The sequence below is a fragment of the Fulmarus glacialis genome, unplaced genomic scaffold (assembly GCF_000690835.1).
Source record: "Fulmarus glacialis isolate BGI_N327 unplaced genomic scaffold, ASM69083v1 scaffold9816, whole genome shotgun sequence".
Lineage (NCBI taxonomy): Eukaryota > Metazoa > Chordata > Aves > Procellariiformes > Procellariidae > Fulmarus > Fulmarus glacialis.
Genome location: NW_009220030.1, coordinates 12,730 through 37,311, shown reverse-complemented (window position 1 = coordinate 37,311; position 24,582 = coordinate 12,730). Strand labels below are relative to the sequence as shown.

General features: G+C 37.1%; 1 protein-coding gene across 1 annotated transcript in view; it reads right to left on the bottom strand.

Annotated features, from left to right (window-relative positions):
• LOC104078814 (islet cell autoantigen 1-like) overlaps positions 1–23,085 on the bottom strand; it is a 42,202-nt gene extending 19,117 nt beyond the window's left edge. The window contains exons 1-5 of the mRNA XM_009580598.1: positions 23,069–23,085; positions 20,318–20,489; positions 18,273–18,345; positions 16,428–16,551; positions 14,007–14,205 (exon numbers count right to left, since the gene is read on the bottom strand). Coding sequence (XP_009578893.1) covers positions 14,007–14,205; positions 16,428–16,551; positions 18,273–18,345; positions 20,318–20,489; positions 23,069–23,085 — 585 coding nt within the window. The remainder of the gene's footprint in view (positions 1–14,006; positions 14,206–16,427; positions 16,552–18,272; positions 18,346–20,317; positions 20,490–23,068) is intronic.
• Between the last annotated feature and the right edge of the window lie 1,497 nt (positions 23,086–24,582).

The following is a 24,582-nucleotide window of genomic DNA, read 5'->3' as shown; positions in this document are numbered from 1 at the left end:
TCCTGCTGTTTTATAATGTACTTTTTCCAACTCTCTTGTGTCTCTTTAGGGGTGGGGAAAATGAGAACCTCTTCACACATTATGCATGTGATTCCATAAATAATATACAGTGACAAGAAGATTTTTTTTTTCACTCCGTATTTTTCTTCCACCCAAAGCCAAGTTGGATCTGCAAGAGCAGATCAGTTCAGGCTTAGCAATGGGGAAAAAAAAGCAGGTGAAAATGAAATGTCTGATCAAAGATGTAAATTAGTTTCTGTAAAAAGAATGATAGATTAGGATTTTCCAGCCCAGAAAAAAGAGATGACTAAGGAGGAGTATGATGGAAGTCCATCATACCATATATATAAAAGTTGTAGAAGACCAGACTTCAGCCAACACAGGAACCAGAGGGCATTATACCAAACTAGCCGTTTGAACTCAGCACAAGTATAGTGGATCTTTACACAACATCTGTGTCAGTAGGGCAGCTCTCCGATCACAGTGATCTGTTGTGATGGACAGAATTCACATTGGTTCAAAAGGCAACTGGACAATTTTATAGAAAAAACCCAAGCACTATGTCTTATGATGCCTCCACTGGTCGCAGTACTACAAGAAAATGCCACTATCTATGCAACTCCCTGGTTGCTAGCATTGGTCACCAAGGAAGACAGATGATGGACAGACAGTGGACTTTTGTCTGAACTAACGTGCCCATCCTTACGAATAAGGTAACCCTGAGGCACGTTTGCAGGTCAAGGCGGGTTTGTGAGTTTGCTATGCTGGATTCAGACTGGCTCAGTGCCTTGTCATGGTGGAAGAACTTTCTGTTCTGTGGTCTAAGGCAGCACAGATACTTCAAATGAGCTTTTCCAACAAGGCAGTAATCTCTGTAACACCTGTGTAACAGCAGATTTTGCATCATCAAAATTCAAAAGCACGCTGAGTTATATAACTTTGTACCTGTAAGAGTGCTCAGTTTCAATTGCCAGGGTGTATTCAAGCACTGCCTACGCCCAAACATGCCTAAATAACAGAAAGCATGTACAAATGCTTCACATATTGTAACTGTGTGACAGTATGTCAGCTTTGCATTCACACAGATTCATTTGGAGAAGGGATGGGGACAATTTTGAGATGCTCCAACATTTCTACAATTATAACTGCAGTGCAGAGAGAAGCTCAGATCTCAGTACTTTATTTTCATAAAATTTTGTACCCCCTAGTACAGAAGTCTACATATATATTAAGACCTGGTGTTTGAATTTTGGAAATGGATTGCCAAAACCTACAGCATCTACCTGGACAGGCCTAGCTTATCTTCCAGCATCCATTGCCCAAGCGTGCAGGCAACACTCCTCTCTCAAGTCTTAGAGGGTTGTCTGCCGAGTGAAACTTTTACTCATGATATTTAAGAGGGGAGTGGTGCACTGAATAGTGTTATTGTCTACACGAATCCTCTGGGAAAAAGTATATATAGCTAATTTTTTTTCCTCTTTTTTATTTTTTTTATTGCTAAAAATAAGTATTGTTGGAGCAGCCCTACTACTGGGTTAGATATTTAATCAGAACAGGCCCATCAATTAAAGATACTCTAAATTCATACGCCAAAAGTCTTCCTGCTATTCAGTCAACGAGGTGTTCTAACTGAAAATGTCTCAAGAGAATGTGGTTTTTTCATTGCCTGTTTAATTTTTTTGACTTGAATTTGACATCTTTTCCTTCCTACTATCAATACTATGGTAGCGCAAAGACCTGGATCCAAACGTGTCTTTGCAGCAAAAAAGTTTTGTTACATCCAAATCAAATTTCTCTGAGACATGAAAACTATCTGTGGCAAGTTATATTGCTCTCTGTGCTAAATAACAACTTTTTGAGCAGCTGCCCTGCAGCAACAGGAATACACTTCCTCCTCCATTATTAAAAAATAATTTAGTCCCTTTACAGGAAAAAAAAAAAAACAGGTTGAAAGGTACAGTCCAACAGCAACAGAAAACCTCTGAAGTTTTTTTCTAAGGAATTACCATGAATTAAGGAGATATTTTCCTCCTCCTTCCTGATTTCTGCCCTTCTAGCATGGCCCAGTGCAGGCAGACACAGCACATCATTTGGTGAGAGCGCAGCCTCTGCAGAATCCTTTCCACTTATCCAGCAGCTGGACACAGCCCTGATCAAAGTTACATTTCTCAGCACAATCCAGCAAGTTCATCCAGCCAAAAACCAGACAACAAAATCTTTAGCTTTAAGCCTCACAACAGCTTTCACAAACAGAGCAGCACATTGCAGTTCCAGAATATTAATCCAATTGCTCTACCAGCAATGAGTTCATTGCAACAAAACATAAAATGGAATATACATAGAAAAGGCAATACGTCAGCTTTTAAAAAAAAATTCTATCAAATACAGGATGCAACCAAATCACATATAAGATGTGGATCACTTTCACAACTCCAACCACTATTTACTGTAAAATGAAGGAAAGTTTGTAACATTTAAGAACCTGAAAGCAGCAACAGTCTTCAATTTTTCAGAACCACACTCAAAATTATTATTGAAATTAAGATCATAGCACAACATAAAAAGCAGGCAAAGCAAAAAAACATTACTGAGTCATCCCATCTCAAAAGATTCAAGAGCCTCCGAGCCCACAACCCTAGAAATGGAGAAGGTATGTTACTTTTCTGCAGCTTAACTACACTGTTTTAAAAATTATTTTGAATTAAAAAGATGCTAAGCGTGTTTACACAAGACATTTCAAATTAAGAGTTCTGTACTTGAATTTAAGCTGAGGAAAATACGTTTTTAAGCTAAACTGATAGATGCTATTCTCAAAACGCAGTGAGAGTTTACACAGAGTTCTGTACCAGTTCAGCTCCATTTAGGCATCACCCTTCAGAAAAGCATCTCTGCATAGCCATACACCTTCCCCGGAAAAAGGGCTATGTGTACTCCTGGCTTTTCCTTACCAAAAAATCTTCTTCCCCCACTCTTCAAATACATAGCCCCATGCTCCTTACATGTTACCTACCAACTTCCCTGTCTTCTGCCTGTGAAGAAAGACACCAGCTCCGAATGAATGCGTCCACACTGTATGCAGGGTAGGGCCCGACCCCAGCAGTGTTTTGACCCAAAGAGCTGTAGCTCTTGCTCCAAAGGAGGGTACAGGGGGAAGCAGACAGCTGCAGTCAGCAGCTACATCCCAGCTGACACCACTGCTGGCTGCAGGAGGCTTCTCCTCTATTTTTCTCCAGCATAAAGACAAACTACTCATGGTTAATCTGTTTAACTTCAAACTGTATCAAAGGAGAGAGTTGTCATGCAGTCAGGTATGTGACAGCCAAGAGCTAGAGCGCACGCAGCCTCTCTTCCTAACTCGTCCACATTGGGTCTTTACAGGAATAAACTGTATGACGGCAGCTCTACCGCTCGGAGCTTACACCCTTTGGCTACTCTCTGATTATCAGCTAGCATAGAACATTACATGCTCCTCAAGCTATTAAGATGGAAAGGTTTCTCACAGTAATTTTATTCATTTTTACAGCTTGGATCAATATGCAAAATATTTTTAAAAGGGAACAAACATGAAATGACCATTTAAACGAAGGGGAGGCAATAAATATATAGCTTCTAGCCTTGCTAGAAGGTCTGCTTTTTTCTACTTTAAGAAGCCTAGATACATGCCTCAATTTTCTGCTGGTAACAAGTTTCAGTATTAGTCAAACCCAGGATGTGTGCTTTACTAGGCTGAAAGGAAAAAAAAAACACATATTGACACTATACAGACCTTGCAGCAAGGACATACAAAGAAAACAATTACCAATGATTTTCCTATTCTTGTGACCAGAAGACTCAAATTGCAACCAGGACAACATTCATCTAAGTAGCATTACCTCAGAGTTTTGGGATAGACTTATACATTACGAGCCCCAAATGTAGTTCTAGTAGTGAGCGCACATCTGTCAGTCTGCAGTTGTGAGTAATTACCACAACAGCGTGCTTGGACATATACTGTGCTAAACTGCAAATGGGTGCACATTTTTGTGCATGAACATATATCCTCTTTAGGGAAGAGTTTGGTCCTGATAACTTAGAATGCCTCCTCTCCTCAAATGACTATGAGGAAGTTGATAAAATCCAACAGTTCCTCGCACAGATGCAAATAACTTTATGTAGTCTGAAAACAAAGAGTCACATTTTATTAATATGATGAAAGGCTACAAGTTGCCAAAAATGGTTGCAAAGATTTGTAGCAAGAAGCAGGCTGACCAAAATAAATGGCAAAAGCAAAGATATAAGCTTTCAGGTCTGAAAGATCATGTTCAGCTCTAAATCAGAAGTAACCTGGACTTAGAGTTAAAAGTGCTGAGTTTATCATAACTCAATTGTGTTAATTATATTAGACAACCTGAGAGCAAAGGATGGTTGGCACACATGGCGCAGGGAGGGATGCTGGCAAGTGGAGAGCAATTAGACAGTTAGCCCCTGCAGGAAACAGAGACAGGTAATTACTTCCTTTGAATACTGAAAGACCAGAGGGGCGATGTAAAGAAAATTGTAATATAGCATAAAACTAATCTCTCTACTATGTCCCTGATTTTATTCATCTAGTAATTACACAGTTCAGTTTATCTCATTTACTGAAGATATTTTGGAGGTCTTCTTGAATCCTTTACATGGAATGTTCTCATAGTTAGAAAACATCATTTATATTTTTAGTTTCTTTAATCCAACTTAAATTCTTCAGGGCCTGAGCAAGATTGTTACTTGGCTCTGGGTCCCTTCGAGTAGGCAGATGGGGGGAGTGAATAAACTGGAATCAGGTAAAGGAATGTGAAAAGCTCAAGTTCAGGTGCAGTAACATTCTCCCCAGTGAAAGCACCATAAAATAGTAAGCTGGCCTGCAAGATCCTCCTGGCCGTTGCAAAGGGTGGTGGGACAGGCAGATGTAAGAAGTGCCAGGGAACGCCATTGACACATACGCTGCAAATCCTAGCTGGATGTGAAACCAACACTCCAAAAAAGATACCTGTAAAAAGATCACCATGATGACCAAGTTGCCTTTAATATTTAGTCCCCAGATGCTCTCACTGTCCTGAGCGCAAAGCCACTCTGCCTACAGTGCTAATGCAGGAGTAGAAGTCCTATAGTTGAGTTTTTGGGTTTTGTTTTCCATTTAACCTCTTTCAGCATAGAATTTGAAATGGCACCCACTAATAATCATGATTCTTGTGTAACACAATGTCTGTTGTACATAATCCTGTGCGTTGTTATTGCTCCAGTTTACCAGTGATAAACACAACTAAGTTATATGATATTACCTGAACTGAAAATGCTGTTAAATAGAAAAATAAATGCACGATGATTAATAAGTTTCCTGGTTGGCATTTAATACATCAATAAGTATGCCTTATTTCCCTCAAAATAATTTAATTATATTTTGTCCAGATACAAACTCAGAAAGATTGTACTTATAAAAAAAACCCCAAATCTTTCTGTAGTGCTCTTCAGACTTCACAGAAGAAACAACATTTGAAATCTAAGCAGGTTTCAGGTAGAATATCCCTAAAACAGAGATGAAATGGCATATTAGCCATTTTTCCTGGTTAGAACAGTTGGGGTTTTTTGGTTTTGTTTTGGGTTTTTTTTTTTTTTTTTTCTTAATTCTATCTTCAATTTGGTTTCATTAAGTGAGGGAGAAAAATCAAACATAGCATCTTTGTAATCATTCAGAGCCTATGTAGCACATAACTGAACAGCAAAGGCCTTATGGAGTAAAAGCAGATGGACTACATTATGTATGTGCCCAGGCATTTTAGGAAAGTATAAGAAGAATTCCTGGGCAGTGGCGACCATAGAAAAACTTGGTTCTCTTGTGTAAACAACGTTTTCCCCAACAGCTGTATTCCCCTTCCTGTTTATTCTTCTCTCCTGCAAAATTCTCTCAGTTCGGTCACATCTGTATTTCATTTATTTTTAAAAAATATTTCTTTAGCTATCCTCCTAGCCTTTTCAGATTATTAAGGCTGAGGGAATTTTCCTAATCTCATTCCTCCTTTCACAACCTATTCTGTTTACATTTTTACACTTCATTTAGGTTCTGAATTCACATAAGGATCCACATGGGTTAGGGGCTTTGCCCACACAGACCAGTTTACAGCGTTAGAGTCTTCATGTGAGCAATAGAAATTGTCTAGGCAATCATCTTTTCTTTGTGATTTTAAGACCAAAACACAGCAGAATAATTAAGTGAAAACAGTGTTCAGTTGTTCCTTTTTTTTTTTTTAAATTTCAATATTACATTTAATGCTTACACATTTCGATAATTATTAGACGTGAGAAAAATTCTTGGAGTTTAATTTTTGTCACATCATATTTGAGAGTGCCTTTTTAATATTGGGGCTAATAATTTATATGTTAAAGTTGGACTTAACATTACTACTGATTTAAATAATTTATTTTTTTACATATTTGTTGTATGCTGTTGAAACAAGTTCTGCTAATTATGTGAATAGAAATTTTTAGGATGTGTCTGCCTGCCTTTTCTTGAAATAAATAGAAGTCTGAAACTGCACAATAATTAAACTGTCTTCCTTTTTTTGATTTCAGCTAGGTTACATGAAACAAGGTTGTTAAAAAATATACTGTATCTGTAGTCTAGCATGTCATTTTAGTCTATTTTACAGCTATTGTGCTGAGCCTCACCTCAGACTCTTCTTTCTTAAAAATAGCTGAACAGATGATGAAGCGCCTCTCAAGGGCAAGCATCAATCTCTGGGAGCAACTATATTCTACAAGCAATACCTCTTAAGATGATGTAATCTGTTCCAAGAAGCCTGTTTCTATTTTTAAGTGGCATACTCTTATGCTTTTAAAAGGGCATCTCCATCACAGATTATTACTCTGCTTTTAACCCAGTAACAATCATCAGTGATATTTAATATACATGAAATGGCTTCAGAAAATAATTGATTTTATCTTATTGTCTATCCTGATTCTTACTAATGCTACTTGAAATAGTAATTTAAAGTTATAAGACTACAAAATGCTTACACTGTGAAGAACATTTCTGCTTAAGGTCACGTTTTCAAAAAATGTGCATCTTTCACAACTGCCTTAAAATGCTTGAGCATTTTGTATGTAAAGTATCTCGGAATGTTTTGGTTTCTCCACTTAATGTTACTGAATTTGACATTGGAACCTGGAAAAAACATTACAGCAGAAACTGCACAGAGAAAACATGCTCAGCACTGAAACTCCATCTGCTTTTACAAGGAGAGACAATAATGACACAACAAAACCTACGATTTTGTATAAAGAGCACTTTGTGTGTGTTTTGTTTTCACCACCATAACTTCCAGGTAAATTATTAAATTTAACATCTCCAACACCATATGCTTTCATCTTAAAAAACCACTTAAAAAATAATGTTCTTACTGCTATTCCCTATCAGAATGAAACCAAACATACTCTTGGTGGCACAGGCATGTCACAAGAAGTGATATGTGTAGGTGTTGCTTATCATCATAGTGCAAAAGCATGCTGTTATCTCTCTATCTCTGCCATCACATTGCTACACTAAGATGTGGATCTCAGAGTGCAGTGTGACACTGTCTTACTAATTTTAGAGTATGCAGCTATCTTGCAGCGAGTATTATTGGATCTCCTGGAATCTCACCTATTCATTTAATGAGCAGCAGAAATCCAAATCAGCAAACAGATTGGGGGGGCTTTTTTTTTTTAAGGAAGATTTTGAACCAAGAGTGATAAAGATGGACTATAAAGCGATAGATTTTACGATCTCACACTCCTAATAGGTATTATGAAAGCCAATGTTATTTTTCACATTATAGTGCCACACATCTCATATCTAACGTGTGGTCTACTAAAGCTACTCAGATCTTTCTGACATTTCCAGAGCACAACAATCATCACCTGCTCTCTCACATGCAAAGGCCTACTTTTTTGTCAACTAAAGGCAAATGTGCTTTAAGTTTTCCAGATGAAGTTAGCCTTGGAAATTAACAAGTATCACCTAAAAAGAAGCAGAGACAACTGCTGTCTACAACCTTTTTTTTCTTTTCTTTTTTTTTTCCTTTTTTCCTTCTCCAATTTTTAAAAACCAAAGTTGGTAAACAGTGACTACCATAGCTGGCTCTAAACATCAATCACTTACACTGCTATTTGTAACTATGGCAGCTGAGAGTCTATTGATTACACCACTGTGACTGCAACAGCCAAAGACATTTTTCTTTGAGACGCTGGTATACTTTGCTGCATGGAAAACCAAAAGGCTTTCCAGCTCAATATCGTCTGCAGATGTAATTATCATTAGCACATTTTCTTTTGGTTGACTTTTTAATAATTGAACTAGAACATCACCAATAACCACAAAACTTCTAAGAGTGTCACCCTCAACCGAGTTATATTTATTATATGTAGAAAAAGACTTGGAAAATATATTACAAATGCACAATTTTGTCCTGGCAGGAAGAGAGTTTAGTTGATCTTTAAGGTATTTTCCATCTTTATATTCTATGATCCTCTGAAACTTTGTTTAGTGTCTCTCAGCCAATATTCTCAACTCTCAGCTCCTGAGAGCTCTTATTTTTCTAGCAAAGTTAAATTCATTTTTCCAGTAATCACTCATAAGAAACTGCAACAATCCAGATTTGCAATTTTTTCCTACTAATTTAATAATTTGATTAAAAATGCAAAATAACAAAAAAAAATCTGTAGTATTATTTATAAACCTGTGTTGTTTACCTACTGTTCAGTTTGTTAGCCTCTAAATGCCTACAGATTTTCTTTTCATTTTTTTACCAGGAACTGAAATTAAGTTTACAAGGCTGGCAACTGCCAAGTCTATTCTTATTTCAAAGATGAGCATCATATTTGTTTTTTCTCCTTCCCTAGGCTTTTTGCATTTTCTCAGCTCTGCAAAATGTAAGAGAGAATCAAAAAAAGAAAAAATCCTCCAGCACATTTCCACAGTGCCTCCAGGTTTGGAGGTCTGTCTGCAGCTGATGTTAATAGATAGGTGAATAGCAGATGTAGCAGATGATGCTGTAACAGGGTGCAGCCCCTTCATCATCACACAAGCCAAAATGCACTGATACCAGGCAGTGCTAGTAGCCAAGGGGACAGCAGGGGAACAGCCTTCCCTGTAAGGCTGCGGCAGATGTATCGTATCCACACTTGCTGAGATCTTTACAATGAATACATATACTTCAGCATTTCCCTTCTGACCTTTTAATCAATGGATTTATTTAGATCTTCATTATTCCCCAGCTGTCCACACAAGCTTTAACCTTTATTTCTTAAAAGACATTTAACAGAGAACTTTCATAGATCAGCCACTCCCTACATTAGTACATTTATAAAAACAACAGTTTGAGCTATTGTTATATCATTATGAGTTCTTCTTGTTGAACTTTCCTTTTTCTCACCGCCTTTCCTTTTCTCTTGCCAGATTTATCTTTAAAATGCCATTTAAGGGCATTAATTTTGTTTCAAGTATATAGAGTGCTACAACTAGGAAGAACTCGAGACAAACTGTGCCCAGACAACTCAGCTACAAGCTTGCAAGTTTCTCCACAGCTGCATGTAAAGTAACAGCTAGGCATTAAGGGTCCTACAAGTGTTCAGGATCTTCTGGGGAATATTCTGACAATTCTCGTCCATGGTAGGATCTAGTCCACTTCTTTAACACCACTGAAGTAGTTCAGGGCTCCGCACTGTGGGGTGGGGCCTTTCTAACCTTCCAGAACGAAGAGGCACAGCACAAACCATGCTACTTGTTCCTCCCACAGATCCCACGCAAATATATTGATCAAAACCCAACTCTTTTTCCAGACAGTACCCCATCATCTCATACATACTGTTTTACAAACTTAGATATTTACTGCTGTAATATCTGAGTACTATAGATACAGGACTTGCACTGTATTCCAAGCAGATGAATATCATAGCATTTAGAAAGCTCTGCTGCAACCAGCCCATGCATCACTCCTTACCCTTACACAGCTTCAACCTATTCTTTCTCTGATCTGAGCTTCGTTTGGTTCATACAGAAGCAGAGCTCCTAGGAAAGCAGCTTTGGCAAAGCAGAGAGGACTAGATAACAGGGAGAAACAGAGCCCAACCCCCCAGGTACCCAGTTCTCAGTACACCGCTGCAGTGCGGCTTGTCTCAGGGATCCCAGCATGGTCAGTGGGTATTTAGAAAGCTACTTACTCCAGCTTTGGTTCAAGCCTCAGAATGAAGGGGAAGCAGAGGAGTAGAAAAATGATGGAAGTAAAAAAAAAAAAATATAGAAAGGATTCATTTGCTCTTTCAATGTAGCATGATATATATCCTGCCATGTCACAGATGTGATTTTTCTTATAGTTCGCTTAAAGGTCAGCATGATAATTTTTTCAGCTCTCACTTTTTACTTGTTATAGGTGGCACTGTAATGTCTAGGTTTGTCTATATTGCACTGTATAAGCATCTGAGATAGCTTAGCTAAGTAAAATTGAACAGCAGAGCCTCTTCTGTGTTCCTGTAGGCTGCACATGGGAGGCTATTGCCTCGGGGCATAGCCTATCACTCTGCATATTCGCACGTTGATTCTCAGGAAATGCACGGAAAAGCTTAACTTTTTCAGAGCTGGAGGAAGGACACTGGGGGACTATCAGCACTTGGGCAATTTGGTCTATATTTTTACATCATGGCAGAGCTCATGCTGTAGTGTACAGTCACCAGACAGAAAAAAACAGCCTGCATTTAAGAACCTTAAAAACCTGATCAGTAGTGGAGAATTTGGTAAAGGGGTGTTATCTCTTTCAAATTCCTTTAAATATCACAGCATTGCCAAGGCGCTGTTTAGATTCTCTCAAGCAACACTTCAAACTCTGAACTTGGGATGGAAGACCTCTATATCTAGAACAGCACTGGAGTGTCCATAAAAACTGTTAATAGGAAAAAAAAAAGAATGAAGGTACATAGCATTTATAGAATTCTGCACGCAAAAGTAAATACTTCACCTGTTTCTTTGGTTTGACTCAAGTAGCTACAATCACAAGGGTATCTTTAAATAACAACATAAAAAGGCTGTTCTGCAGCATTCTGGGATACTTTGGAAGTGGCAGTATTGCCGGGTCTCACATATTTAGATTGATGCCTTGAGAACAGCATTAGAAAATTCTTTCAAGTACCTCATTGTTTTGAAAGAGAGCTACAAAAATGCCAATGTTTTAACTCAGATTTTATCAGCTCTGAAAATACTGACTCAACTATTGATCTTTTAGGCTGAGCTATTCTGAGGGAAGGTACAAAAAAACCCATCTGGATTGATTTAGCTTTGGTCTCCAAAAACAAGTACCATATCTGTATACATAATGATACATTTAGGATTACATTATAAAAGGCTACATACTTGAAAAACAGTCTTAAAACCAAGTGATATAAATACTGCTGATGCACTAGGTGCACTAAAGATCACTAAACCAGCACTGTTTACTTGAAATAAAAAGAGATGTTTACTAAAGTAATACTGAGGATTTTTATAATTAGAGGTCTGAAGAAAACTTTCTTTCAAGTGCTCCAACAGCATCAGCTTCATTAACTACTTGCTGGTGTATCACTAGATATGCAGCTCCAGATCAAACACTTCTCTCCGGTGATGGTATACTTTAGAACCAAAAACCTTACATCAGTAATTATGATATCTTTCTCAACACAAAACTAGCATGACTTCTTAAATTGTTGTTACAGATCCAAAATAAGCCCTAAAAACCCAGCATTACACTGCCACACTATGGCACAATTGAGATCTGCAAGCAAGAATAGAACAAAAAGACAATAAAAATAAGTCCTCTACTTTCATTATTTAGGACTACAGTATCCACCATTAGTTTTGTTTGCCTACTACATTCGTAAAGCACTAAAAACAAACTGTTGTGTCTTGTCTAGGCACATTATTCTTGAGGATTTTATTTTTGTAATGTTGGGGGTTTTTCTCCAAAATGAAAAAAGTTTACTTTCTGCAAGTGTTAAAATCTTCAAAGACTGGTTTGATATGCCTGTTGCACAGATGGGTTATGTAGGGAAGTGGATACCAAGGGCATTTCTTTACTGTGTCGGCTACAAAATATAGAGCTTTTTGTTCTCTGCATTACAATGTGATCTGAAAGGTTTTCAGCTGACAGCCCGTCGGAGGAAAGAAAGAAAGGTTCAAAAGACCTTATCAAGTTTTTTTTTTTTTTTTAAACTATTTGAGGTAACGCTACAGAATTTTAGAATCTACATTCATTATTTCTTTATGTCAGAATATAACTCATTTCAGACCTAGAAATATTTCAAAATACTTAGTACTTCCACATTTTTACTACTAAGTTTTGTGAGAGCTTTAAAAGAAAAAAACCCACCTTATTTTTGCTGATCTTGAAGCACAGCAACCCAAGATGGCTGAAAATTCACATCTAACTTTTTAACTACAGTTACAAAAGCATACATTATTTTAATTACTTCGCCATTTATATAATTTATACTTTCCATAGCATTTGTTTCGCAAGAAAGCTATAAATCAATTTTGTATGACCATTACCAGTACTGCTTTATTCATTCTAACATTCAATTTTTTAAGTGTTTTTCTAATAAATCAAACATTATACATAAGCAACTGGCTGAGGCCAAGACCATACCAATTATTTTACCTGCAAGAACTTGCCATTATAAGCATTTCCCACAAGGCATAATAAAATACATGTCTGGTGCCACAAGACTTACAGGAATATCCTGTACCGAAGCATTAAACAAAGATTAGATGACTAGCTGGGGGTTCATTTGTTCCACCCCTTCCTTAATTGCTATTGTCACCACTTCAGTTTACAAAAAAATGGCATAGCCTAGATGCATGCCAGTCCTTTCCCGTTAGGATCGTTTATTCAAGCTTTTAAAAACCCACATTAAGTATCTTTCATCTCCAAACACTTTCAGTCACAGACTGCTCAAGCCATCGATGAACAGGGATTCTCTTCTGTACATTACCTGTCTCTAAGCCACAAGCACATGCATGTACACTTTAATACAATTTCTGTTATTAGGCCTCTGCTTCAATTATCACACAATTTCTGTAAGTTTTTTTACTGCCTTTAGTCAAAGCACAAGCCACCATGTTATACCTAGGATCCTAACTCCTCCTAATAGTCAAGATTTATAAACAACAAATTGGGAACATTATAGTCTTTTAACAAAATTGGCCCTAGAGCCTTACTAGAAAATGTGAAATTCTCGTGAGCACTCCTGAACCGACTGGGACAGGATCAGTCCAAATAAATTCTATGCTTGCACCTGGTAGCAAATCTGCATACCACCTAGGACTTGTGACTTTTGGAAGCTGTTTGGGAGGGGAGGAGTATAGCAAATTTGAGTGACACTGAATGAAGACGATTTATGGAGAGTGCATTCTTAGCAGCTTTAGTGTTTAGCAGTTGCCCAGAGTCATGCTGAACTGCACAAGGAACTTAAAAACAAATTCCAAATTTGCAACTTGGCCCCAAAATCCAACAATAGCCAATTTTGAAAATGCTCATTTTTAACTGCACCCAAAAATTTAGCAGCAGATATTACAGCATTTCTGTTAATTCTGTACTTTCTAGTTGCAAAAATCCATTTTCCCTTGCCTGGCTGACAGCAGACATATTTTCTTCCATTAGTCATTCAGGTATCACAGCTAAGTATTTAAAATTAGATAACCTTCTTTAAAAATACATATTATTTAAATTATAGAGATTTAGGCTGAAGTTGAATAGACTACTGAAAAATGCTGTTTCTTACTACCATATCTTTCCTTACAGCCCACTCTGTGAAGGACACTATATTTCATATCAGATTAACTGGAGTTCTGTCACACAGAAAAGATTAGTTACGATAAATAGCATCCTTAATGCTGCTGAATTATGTCTTCCTCAGAAGGATCAAAACCACGCTTCATTGCTGTTCATCAGCCATCCCCTTCCAGGAAACTACACGAAACTTCATACCTTCCTGAACTTTTCCATCTGCTTATAAAGATCTGGATCCAGTTCCTGAGACACATCTTTCATCCAAAGCAGAGCTCCTCTGTATTCAGTCCGATACTGTTCCATTCGGTTTACTGTCAGCCATGTGTCTGAGATGGCTCTGTATCTGAAAGTCTCCACCTCCTGATATAATCTACTCAAAGGCGTACGCAGTGCTAATCTGGGGAAGGCATGAAGGAAAGAAAGGAAGGAAAGGAACATGTTAAAGAACTTGTTCCACAAAGGCAGACGGATTAATGCAACTACTGACACTTTACTAGCAACTAAAAAAACATACACAGCCAAAATAGTTCACTTAAGTGCTAGTGTATGTTCAGATGGTTCTACAACTTGGTTGGGGGTACACATGAACGGGGTAATTTTGCACGAATACTGTGTTTGCAACCTTCCTATTCAAGTAGTGACCTTTCACTTACACATGTGAGTGGAAAAGGAACCTTTTCTAATGCATATATGTATTTTAGTTAGCCAAGCTGCTTGTATGTATGCTATTAACATTCCTCTTTGCAAGTTGCATTTAACAACTCTAAAAATGTACCTAAGGTAATTTATTACTGGATACATACCACAGATGTATCAGGATTGTCATGTTAAGCCCCAGAAAAAGCACTTCCATTAGCCTTTTAATCTTCAAATGTACATGTAAATAAAGAAGTCATCTGTCAAGTAGATAATTATCTGATTTTTTTTTTTTTTTAAAAGAAATCTGAACAATTCCTTTGAAGGATGTTTATCTTTTGGAAGGTTTTAGGCATTTTCTTAAATGTTTCTTCTGGCAACTACACTTTGGAAAGGCAGTAGGGGACACTGTTGTCTTCCCTATGCCATCACTTCAGCTCCTAATGGGATCTCAAAACTAGACAGGATTACTGCAACTTTTGCTTTGCTTCCTCCTGCTGCTTCTCCTTTCCTCTTGGTTGTCAGCAGCCACCTCACTGGAATGGGTTCAATCAGTTCCACACCAGTGTAGAGTTAGTTTAAGGTGCTACTTAGGGACTTCCTAGGCATAAGAGAATTCCCAATTTCAGCTCCAGTAACCAGCAAATTGCGCCTTCTTGATCTCCAGCTACGAGCTGGCTATTGGCATGTAGCGTAAATAACAGCAGTCCCAACCTCAACGTGAGCTTGAGGATAGCTCAAGAGAAGACAGACAAACAGTTGGTTTTATCTTTATATGAGTTTATTTAAAAAGATGCCTTAAAAATGCATTGAGTAAGAGATACAATAAAATATGAACTTCTTAGTGTGGCTTTTTTTTTTCCCCACATTTTTTCTCATTCTACAAATACCCAGCCATTCAAAGGAAAATTCAGTTTATGTAGACATGTCATACACTGGGATTTCTATAAACAGATAAGCTTTACAAAGAAGCAAATCATCAGGACTTTTGCTCAAAGGTGCCTAACATGGCTGTTACTGTATGTGCTAATGACCAAACTCTAGCCCAAGATAAACATACGAAATTCCCAGTGCTCTGTATGCGATGTTTTATTTTGAGCCAAACAGCTGCATGTTAAGCTAAAGCTGGAAAGTATCACAATAGTTAAGAGCCCCAAAAAATCCTGTAAAATACCATGGAATAGAATTTTCCCTTGCAAATGATGGTGAATTTCAAACTTTCACAGTCCCAATACTGTTAAAAAAAAGCATCATAATACTCATAATGCCATCAGGTACTGTTACTTTTAAACTCTTTGAGCAAACACAGGGTCAGTGAGACATCAAGCGCTCTGGATAACAGCATGTGTTTGTGTGTATGTGTGTCCCTCTGGATTCCTTACCTTTTACTGATTTGGTTCTACCCAACCTACATGAGCTCAGTGGTGATCTAGGATCTTCTCCTGGGAGACTTCATGGTGTGAGGTTAAAGCAGAAAATGGCATCCAGACTCCTCCTTTCTCCTCCATCTACTTGAGGTATGAGACTCCATGGCCCAGAAAAAGGCATTCCCTTAACCATTTCCCTGCCCTCCCAGGACCCAGACACCTCCACAACGAGCTTGCTGTAGCATTTCTCTGCAGAGTGAGAAGTGCCACCAAGCAGGAGTGGGACCTGACATCAGGTCCTTTACAATCCCACTGCTAGAGAGGCCGTGCAGATGCAGCTGTACAGCTTTAGAACTGCTGAGCTGAACAGGCACAGGTGGGTGATCTGGAGGTACACAGACATAGCAGGTCCATAAGACAAAAAACAGCATCAGGCAAAACTACATAGAGCAAGCCAGTAATATGGCCAATACTACAGCAGGTTTGGTCAATAACAACATTCCTATCATTTGGCTCCTCACACATTTCAAATGGGAAAATGAATTATGCCAACGGTGAATCAACTACCATTATCCCATGTACTTTGTAAATCAGACAGTAATTCTGACACATATACCTTTGCTGAGAAGAAAAGCAGAGGGCCTTTCCTGTGGCTTGCATCATTTTTCCTGCTCTTGTTTTATCCTGAGAACCCTGTGATCGAAGAAATTTCCCCAATTCATTTTCTTCCTGAGACAGAACTAACGAAAAATAAATGAGTGGTCAAACACGTTATTTAATAGGTTCGTAACAGCTTTAAAACTGACCTAGTATCAAACAGGTTAAGTTACAGCACAGAAAAAATAAATAATTTCATGGAATTCCTGCATTTATTAAATAGAAGATCTGATTCACTCGAGACATTTGTTGATATACTTAACAAGAATGACAAAATTCCATCAGTGCCAAAAGACAACAGGAAAAACATGCTATTTCTTTATTAAAAAAAAGAATTAGGTTGGTTAGATTATACAAAGGGCCCAATCTTGATTATAATATCTTTTAGCCTTGGGTTTTTTGATTTATTTGGTTTTTGGGTTTGGGTTTTTTTTTTTTAACCCTTTTTTACCACCTGGACTGCCTCAGCTGATCTTTGGTAGCATACTTTCACTGAAGCGAATTCTGAGTTACACTACCCAAAGCTCATTCACTTGCTTTTCTCTCACTCTCCATTTTCCATGCTTGACTACAGAAATGAATTTTTCATATGAAAAATCTAGTACTTCATTTTAAAGAACATTTATTTTCAAATTACTTTGCAGGATTATTTTACAATTTTAACATTCTACATAATTCAAACAGTATTTTTTAATTTATATTTCAAATATCTGAAATTATTACACTGACTTGTTGACTACTTCCAAACTGGGATCATATAGTCTTCATGATCTCACATCCTTACAAAAACATTTCATTATGGCCTCATCTATTAGTCTTCCAAAGCAGCTGTCTCCTATAGGACCAATTTCTTCCCTCTATCAATAAGGAGAATGGCCTAATATAATGAAAGAAGATTTCTTAAAGTCCTCTTGTCATTTTTTCAAATGTTGACAGTCAAATCCAATGCAGACTCACAGCACACTCTGGTAGAATGTGCTGCATGCACATCTTTGCGTCAGAGATTTCACCTGCTACTGTGCAACACTTCTTGAACTCAAGACACTACTATTCTGTATTCTGTATTCTAATTTTACCTCCAGATCCTGAAAACCTCTGACTCTTTGGCCAGGCAAAAGAAGAAGGAAAGACTGGAGAAAATATGGATAATATTCAACAAAAGAAAGTAAATTGAAAGATGTCTCCAAAGCTCGATTCTCTTTTCCAGGCCAGAAATCATAGCAGCAGATAATCAAACAATATTGATTGCAGAGAACCCTTAGAGGTCATTTAGTACAACCTGCTCTTTGAAACTTCCCAAATGAGGTCCCTGTCTCTCACTAATGACTGCCACTAATTACTGTATACCTGTTACAGCCAAGTCAGCATTATCAAATTCATCGTAATAGCATGGATAACTTAATTACAAAACTAGCAATAAGCCCAATATTCTTCATAGTCAATCCTGATTAAAAAAACTTAAACCAGTTCAAAACAGAGTTAGGATTTCTTAGACAAGACACTTCTGAATTTAAACAAGCCAAGCAAGTAACGAAAAAAAAAAAACCAACTTAAAAAGCAAGCTTTCTCCCATAATTATTGCTACCTATCACTACATAATATCAAATATAAAACTTAAGAACTAGGAGATCTTCACTCGCAAATAAGCAAGTCTGCCTTTAGCTGACTGCAAGGAATGTTATCTTTATTTTTAGATAGGATGAAACTAGTAGCTCCCCATTTTCATTTTTACTTTTCCTCTTGTTCGATGATTCCATAATGCAGACCTCCTTATCATTTTAACTACTGTATTTATCATACTTACAACAAATCCTTTTTTGATACAGTTCAATTGCTTTCAGCAACTCCATACACGTTCTCTGAATAGAATGGAACAGCTGATATTGAAACAAAATACACAAAAAAAATTGTAAGCATATGCAAGAAACGCTGATGATTAAAATACAAGAAAGAACTTAATTTTTTGTAGAAATTATTAGGGATCACTATTTTCTTCTTGAACAATGAGTAATCTTTCCAGCTTGAAAGTAATTTTTCCTTATCAATTGTGCTTTTCTTTCACTTAAGTTGTCCACTGAAACTACAGACATACCAATCATAACTTACAAAAGGAAAATAAAGACAAAAATAATTTTGGAAACAGATCTATTCTAAACAGCTGATAGTTAACCAAACTACTAATGTTGGGGTTTCTTTTATTGATATATTTGGATATGTATGAAGATGTAAAAATCTTTGTTTCTATAAAAACTCACAGTAGAGAAAAAAGTTATCAAAATGTCTATCATGTTTATCACGTGTGGCAATATGCATACTGAATTTTCAATACTGCAAAGCCTAGTGGAACGAACTTGCACTGGTATGCAAACATAGAAAGTTATTGATGTAAACTGAACTTTTTACTGGCATAGCTCCAGTTTTCTAACCAAATTTATAAAGCAGCAGTTGCCAAAGGAAGTAGAGGAAAAAAGTCAGTCTTGACTAAGTTTGGATATTGTCTCCAGGAAATAGAAAAATTACTACTCTTTCTGTCTGTCCGTCTAAAACCTCCAACTTGTAACTTAAACCTAAACTCCACTGTACCAAGCATTACACAAATATAAGCAAGATAGACTACTGGCACAGCAACTGTCTTCCTTTGCATCTGCTTAACTTCCTGTACATTTACATGGGTCTTGTCTTTTAAACTGAGAGCGTGACCTGCAGTTGAGAAGTTGTCCAAGTGAAAATATGCTTATAGTTTTTTATCTGGTAAACACAAATTTCCCTATTTGCAATCCCACCTGAGCTAACAAACATCCTTCCTGATTAATCTACAACATAGTAAGCATGATAGAAACTCAGGTATATATTTATAAAATATTGTTCCATCCTTCCAGTTTGTTTTGCATCACTACTCTTGATTTATAACCGATCATGAAGACCCCTACAGCTAGAATCATCACATTATAAGTTATCACTATCATAGCTAGAACTACAAAGATTTGTTTGTGGCAGAACAGCCTCTTGTATTTCAGCTAAAACGTGAATAAACTGAGAATCCTAAGTCAACAATTTTCTAAGAAACTGCAAGAAAACCAGTAAGGCAAAACCTTTACCCTATGTAACAGAACAGTACCGATAAAACTTAGCTGGACACTAACTTGATTATTACACTTCAGAAGTCCATTCTCTATCTTTTGCTTTGTGTCAAAGATGTTCAAGCTCTTCAATTTGTAGAACTTTAGGGGTTTTTTTCCAGTGGGGTTGAGGATAATGATAGTAGGACTGTATTTGTCACACAGCAGGATTGCTTCTTTTGGTTACACTTTACAGACTTTCAGAAGCTTCTTTGGTCACGTCAAAACCCACTTATCTGCACAAAAGCTCCAGAGAGCAGAGCGCACTATGCGCCTTGCTCCTTCTTGGCATGTTGCATGTTCTTCTGGTATATGTGGTATTTTATAACTGTATAAAGAATGTCATTTGTATATACTATAGAATACTATTTTTTAAAAAAGTCTTAAACTGACATAAGCAAAAGATAAGAACGACTGATATAAGCACAAAGGATGATCCCCAGCTCCCATCTGCCAACAAAAAAGAAAAAACCTGCCCCCCAAAGCTGAAAATAAATATGAGAGATGTTAGGTTCCAAATAAAGTTTGAGGGACATACAGTGTCCACGATATCCCCTGTATTCATATAGGTACTTCTGTCAAAAATTGGAAAAGATACTATAAGAAAAGAATGATAAAAATGTATATACACTATTATAGACTATGTGTACACAAATTAGAGGGTTGATGGAAATGAAAACATTTTAAAAATCAAGAAATAGAGAATACACATTATGTAAACATTACAAACCTCTAGTTTTGCATCCAGATCTGCATCTGAAGCCACAACATGTTCATCTTCCTTTTTTCCTGTAACTTTTATAAGGGTTTGTTTTGTTTTCCAGTATTTCTGTTGCATTTTATTGACCACAGATTTATCTTGGCTTTGAGCATATTGGTCATAAAATTCCCTTGGATAATTGCTAGAATAGTAAGAAACAAAATTACAAAACTTCAATAGAATGCTTAAAAAATAAGTCTAACATGCTAGATTAATACACTTCCATCAAGAATATTGCATTTGCATGCAAACACGTATATTCTAACATGCATTTCCTCATTATGCATTAATAACAAAGCAATTAAATTAGTACTATATTTCCCATCCTACTTTGGAAAATAATACACTGCTTTCAATTTGAAGGTCTTTAGCATGTAGTACTGCCAAATAATCAGCTGCAAAGAATTCTTCCCAATGCGTTATGGAATGATTTATAGCCCATGGAATTAACTTTTTATTTTTATATAACTAATAGGAGAGTTTCAAGTAAACCAGCAGAGTTGCTTAAGCAGGCAGTAATTTTCATGCAATTTCAGCAGTGCCAGGATTTTACAAAGTTCATTTTATGAATGGAATTAGACTACTTCTTGCCCTCCCTTTTTTACAATTGAATAATAAAGAATTAGAAGAACACTTATCTCTTTTGAGCTTGCTATGTGAAAGATAGATAGCTCACGTCTTTATGTAATGACTATATGACAATTGTGGGTGCATAACAGGTAATCTTTTTTTCAAGGATTATTTTCTACTGACAGATGATTCTGCATTCCTAATGTAGCAGACCTAATAAAAAGTTCAACCTAAAGACAAACTCCATATTCCACAATATTTAAACCATACCAAGATGGTTTAATAGAAAATATAGCCTTACAATGAAATCTTGATCTCTTTCAGGAAGTGTTACTCCATTACTAATTTCCGCAAAAGTACATGCCTTTTCCCTACGTGCATATATAAAAAGCTGCAGTGATTTTGCAGATCTTTAGAAGTAAACAGTTGCTAAAACTTGCTATATTAAATACTTCAGGAAAATTAAAGAGGTTAAGTTTATCTTGAAAAAAGACACTCTCCACCCGTGGAGTGACAAACTGTGGTTCATTACTGAGATACTGCCCACTAGCTCTGTTCATGACACACAGACAGCTCAGGGATGCTACCCGAAGAGGTCTTCAGACCCAACATACACATCAAGTCATGTATTAAGACACACACGCACACACACACACACACATATATTTATATATGCTTGCTGTGAAATACTACGGCCATTCTGAAACAACAAGCCATTGGTACAAATGTTCCCCAAAAGGGTGGCACATCTGCCCTACATAGTTACTAGTGACAGAGTTTAACCTGAAAAGGAAGTTTGTTTCACAGGGATTTGTTACTTGCTTTAGTTATTTTTAATCAGTGAATTAGGAGACAGTGCCTTACTCACCAAAGAGAAGATAAGAAATTAAACTGGAAGTGAGCAAGGACAAAATTCAAAATGCACTTATACACAGCACTTATTTGCTTCTTCTCCAAACTTTAAAAGCAAAGATATTTACCCATTTAATTCTACCCAAACATTAGTTCCAAGAGTTTAATTTATGATTTTCATTAAAACTAAAATAAAGGCCTTCTTCATGCTACAGCACAAAATAAACCACACATGCAAAACATACGTCATTTCATGTGGAATTCTGCACAAACAAACCATTAAAGACTCTGACAACAGGCAGCATACCAAGTTAGGTGAAGCCTATATTGACCTAATATATGCTGCACCTTTAAAATACAAAATCTACAACCTCTAATAAATAACAAGATCCCCCTGCATTATGAGAAAACAGAATACGAGAGTTTAATAAAAATAGTATTACTTTAAAAATAGTAATTAAGCTGCTCACAATGCAGTTTAAAGACCCTAGCTGTCTGGCTAGTTGTGTGCTTTAACTTCTGCAACAGCTGTGCAAATAACTGATATCTCAGTTCAGTGGTCAAGTGAAGAAAACACCATAATTCATCTGATGTCAACCAGCCTTGATATCTACCTCACTTGAGGTGACTAGTGATTCTGGAGGCATGGTGCAAGGAATAAAAATGAGTTATTAATATGAGGTCACAAAAAAAATTGCTGGGATTAATAGAGATTCCTGAATTAGAGACTGATAAACCAATTGAAGGAATAAGAGGAATATAATCTTTTACCACTACAGACAAATTTAGCTTCTAATTTCATTTGAAGAATTTACTGGCTCCTATTTACGCTTAAGATAATGAAAGATTCATAATCACATTACCGAAATATTTGGTGGACAATTTTTACTGGTAGACACTTGCCAATACCTTTTAAAATGGATCTTGTGTCAAGCAATCATGGACATACTTAGGTTTCGTTAAACAATCAGAAAATATAACTGAAAGAAGGATGTACTTTATTCTGAAGTTGATGACCACAGATAAAGCCTCTTGAAACACGAGAGTTCATACACTTCTTTCCATTAAGCGGGAAATTGATAACATGCTATTTTTCTACCTAGTCAAGTCACTTGTTTTTCCATTCTTTGGCAGTTTTTAATTTTTAATTTTTATTCTTTTTAATCAGAATGTCTACCAGTGACTTCATATAAATACTAGATGCCAGAACATAATGTGTGATAGACTCAGGCAGTGACAAATCAACATGCCAAACACCATTAACTCTTTATAATAAGAAAAAATGATCAAGGTACTTACTACTTATGACCTTCCATGTTTCCTGTTTTCTTCAGACACTTAAATAAAATAAGAAACTATCAGTTAATACAAACATCTTTAAAACATAATTTTCAAGTTAGACACTAGAAAACCTCTAACCTTTTCACATAGAAAATTACTATGTTGTAGCATCTTGTTTACCATGTTATGACAGAAAACATTTCAATCTATGGACTAAATGCTTTTCTCATGTAACACACAATTCTCGCTTAAATCCATGACAAACACATTTAAGTGGTGTCGCTGATGTTGCCAATTATTATATGTTAGCAAATTTTCCAGGCAAAACCAAATTTACCTGGCATAAATTCAGTGACTTTTGATGAGGCAAGCCAAAATTGTCCATGCTAGGCATCTTCCTTAGTCAAGCTTTTTTCCGCAAAGTTTTAGCCACAACGCAGTTCAGGTACTGTTTTCGCCCATGTCCCACTGATTTCAAATTTTTTAAAACAACTAGCTACATCATGTCTGGAGCCATGGATGTGAAATTTAACCACCAGGTGGTTTTTCTATGAGGGACACCACAGTTCCTGAGGATAGAATACGATTTGTATGCATTTGGACTTCAGATTTTATAAGTTAGTACCCTCCAGCTTGGATACTCAACTCTCCCACTATACTTTGAGCTGACCAGATGACATGCACATCACTTCCCACTGGTAACTGAGCACACTCCTTCCAGGCCAAATTTACAAGCGAAGTCAGACACTCCTTATAAACAACGAGCACCTGGTTTCTCCTCTGCTGCTTTCAGAGAGGACTCTACTCTCCAGCATACAGCCAGCATGTGAACACGGGCACTGCAGCAAAATCATAGACGAGACCAAAAAGAAGCTGGTCAGATGGTGCTGCTGAGAAACGGCCTTTGGTAAGACCAGGCACAGAAGGAACACACCAACAGGCTGCACTCAGGTATTAAGCTGATTGACTGAGAAAACAGTAATGGAAAAGCAGCTAGGAAGGTCATGGTGCTGAAACTGAACTTTGGCACTAATCTGGGCAAGAGAGAAAAGGGGCTGCAATGGGGAAATGTGACACTGGAAACGTATCTAGCAAGGTGCTGCTTACAGACAGTACGGTTAGCAGTGGAGTGGCAAAGGGACTGGAACAGATTGCAGGGACCCGAACAAGGGAGTGCAAACAACCTGAGTGCTTCCTGCAACCGTGAAGCACATGCACTTCCATTTGGAGCCAAATGGAGCTAAATCCCAGATTTCCGATTCTAACCTCTCTGCTGTCAGTACCTGTGAAACTTCCTGGCAAAGTTCCATGAGATGCTGCAAAATTATATCAGAGCAGGAAATTTTCCTGAATTGGAATTTTTGTGAAGTGCTCATAAGCACTGCAGGAGAGACCATGAGAAAATTCATAACTCTGTGTTCAGAGCAGAGTTTAATTGTAAAGGCTAACAGCCAAACAACAAAGAGGAAGAAAGGACTGTTTCAGATTGTTGTTTGCATTATAGCACCATTGAGTCAGACAATATACAGAAT